The sequence below is a fragment of the Bison bison genome, unplaced genomic scaffold (assembly GCF_000754665.1).
Source record: "Bison bison bison isolate TAMUID 2011002044 unplaced genomic scaffold, Bison_UMD1.0 scf7180017864037, whole genome shotgun sequence".
Classification (NCBI taxonomy): domain Eukaryota; kingdom Metazoa; phylum Chordata; class Mammalia; order Artiodactyla; family Bovidae; genus Bison; species Bison bison.
Window position 1 is genome coordinate 7,485,436 of NW_011494609.1, and position 2,183 is coordinate 7,487,618.

Here is a 2,183-nt window from a genome sequence, read left to right on the forward strand (position 1 = left end):
GAGAGAGGGACGTGGGCGAAGACGAGATGGACGGGGGGCCCAGGCTCAGTGCACAGGGGCGGGGGGGCTGCTGAGAAGGTGGGGCTGGAGCTCAGTCAACGCGACAGCTGTGAGTGGCATCCAGGGCCCAGCCTGGCGTGGGTGCATAAGACGTTCAGACTGCAGAGCAGCCTGGCACGAATGGACCCGGACAGGACTGGCCTGGGCTGGTGCAGGGGTGAATGGAGGCCCTTCACAGGGCGGGTCGCATTCCAGCCACTGGCCTGTGTACAGCTGGTAGGGAGGGGAGGAGGGAGGGAAAGGGGCAGGGGAAAGGAGCAAGAAGGGTGGGAAGGAGAGAGCACGGGGGAGGTGGGGGGAGCCTCTAAAATCAAGGGAGTTCCTAAGGATGCTGCAGAGGAGCAAGGGGAGGCGTGGAGCAGGTCAAACCAAAGACGGAAAAGGGTCAGGAAGAGGCACCAGACCAGGCCGCAGGGAAGGAGAATGGGGAGGACTGCGAGGGCGTCTGGGCCAGGGTGCCACATCTCCAGGACACGTGGGCAGTCGGGTGTGGGGCAGGGAGGCTTGCAGCAGGCTGGGGAGGGAGGCAGGGAGTCACGTCTAGAGGGAGACAGGCTGCAGTCACACGAGCAGGGGAGCGGGGGGGAATAGAACACGGGTAACGAAGCCAGCACCACCAGGACTACCTGTCTTGTCCTGCAGCTGGGATCCGGACAAGCGCTTCTTCATTCTCACCCGCCTCCCGCCCCGCGGATTCCGGTATGCTTCTTCTGGGATGTCAGGTTCAGGGAAGAGGCCTGCGGACCAAGGCAGGCGCTCAGGAGGCTGCAGGCCAGGGTGCTTATGGTCCGTGCCTCCACGGCCCCCAGCACCCCACGAGCACCGCAGCCATGAGCTTTGGGCAAGGAGCCCTGGTCTGATTCCCACACGGCCAAGGGCAGCTCACAGGGCATTGCCAGACACTGTCTGGCAGAGCCCACGTGGAGCGCTGAACGCGTTGCGCTCTGCCTCACGTACACTTAGCTGGGGAGAGGCAGAAGATCCTTCAGAATACTGACGGGTTTGGGTCACACAAGCGTATGTCAGTCAAAACCCACCAGATGAACCCCATGTTCACGTGGTCTGTAACTTCACCTAGAAAGTACTGCCCCAGCATGGAATATTTAGAAAGTATGCTCTGACTGAGGGGTGGGGATAGACATATGATAAATCAAAGATGAGAAAACGCTGATAGTAGAATCTAACTACTCACCGTAGAATCCCTGAGACTTTGCACGTATTTAAAATTTTTCATAATGAAATGTTTGGGGGAAACACTTACATCTTCAATCTTACGCTTTCTAGGAAGCTGTCTTTCAGAACAAGCCATACAGCTCCACCAGCCACACGCCAAGAAGTGGAGCCGTATGTTGCACCACAGGCAGCAGTGTGGCTGGCCCAGGGAACTTGCTAGAAATTCAGGTTCTCGGGCCAGCCACCCCTCACCCCACACACTCAGCCCTGAGAACCCCCGGGCTTCACCAGGACGAGAGCTACACAGGCCCGCAGCAGCCTCCCCGAAATTAGCACCACTAGCCTCCCCACAGCCACCGGTGCCGGGGGGTGAGCACGCATGGCCCGATCCACTCCTGGGAGGACGAGATGCCGTCGCGCCTGGCGCCCAGTGCTCACCTTCTGCGAGGGCCTGCAACCTGGAGGGACGAGAGAGTCACTCACCACGCGCCTGACGAGGAGGGGTCGCCCCTGGGGAAGGCCCTCCCAACCATCTCTGAAGATGGGTGGAGCAGAGGGCCAGGGCACTCACTTCCGGATCACTTTGTAGAGGCGCTTCCTGTTCTGCGGAGGGGTGTCCTGGCGACTGGCCATCTCAAACAGTCTGTCGGCAACAGCCTTGTAGTCGAACTGTTCAACAGAGAGATGCCACAGAGGCTGTCAGCCCCCAGGGGATCCCAGGAGGAGACCCACAGGGAACAAGCAGGAGGACCAACGCTCAGCCGCCCGATGCCCCCGCTGTGCCCCCACACCCGCCTCCACCCGGCAGACGCCGGCCCCAGCGGACATGAGGGGCCGCATGGTGAGCCTCTGCACAACTGTAAGTCCTCCGGGAGCCACGTCAAAACGAGCAGGATGGAACAAGCAAAATTAATCTGGTGAATTTAGCCCAAGACATCTAAAATCTTATT

At 60.1% G+C, this 2,183-nt stretch overlaps 1 protein-coding gene across 1 annotated transcript in view; it reads right to left on the reverse strand.

Annotated features, from left to right (window-relative positions):
• The window catches only part of RRP1 (ribosomal RNA processing 1), a gene marked incomplete at its 5' end in the record, with an annotated part of 14,587 nt that overhangs the window by 878 nt on the left and 11,526 nt on the right, over positions 1-2,183 (reverse strand). Inside the window, 3 exons of the mRNA XM_010835005.1 lie at positions 687-797; positions 1,672-1,691; positions 1,805-1,902. Coding sequence (XP_010833307.1) covers positions 687-797; positions 1,672-1,691; positions 1,805-1,902 — 229 coding nt within the window. The remainder of the gene's footprint in view (positions 1-686; positions 798-1,671; positions 1,692-1,804; positions 1,903-2,183) is intronic.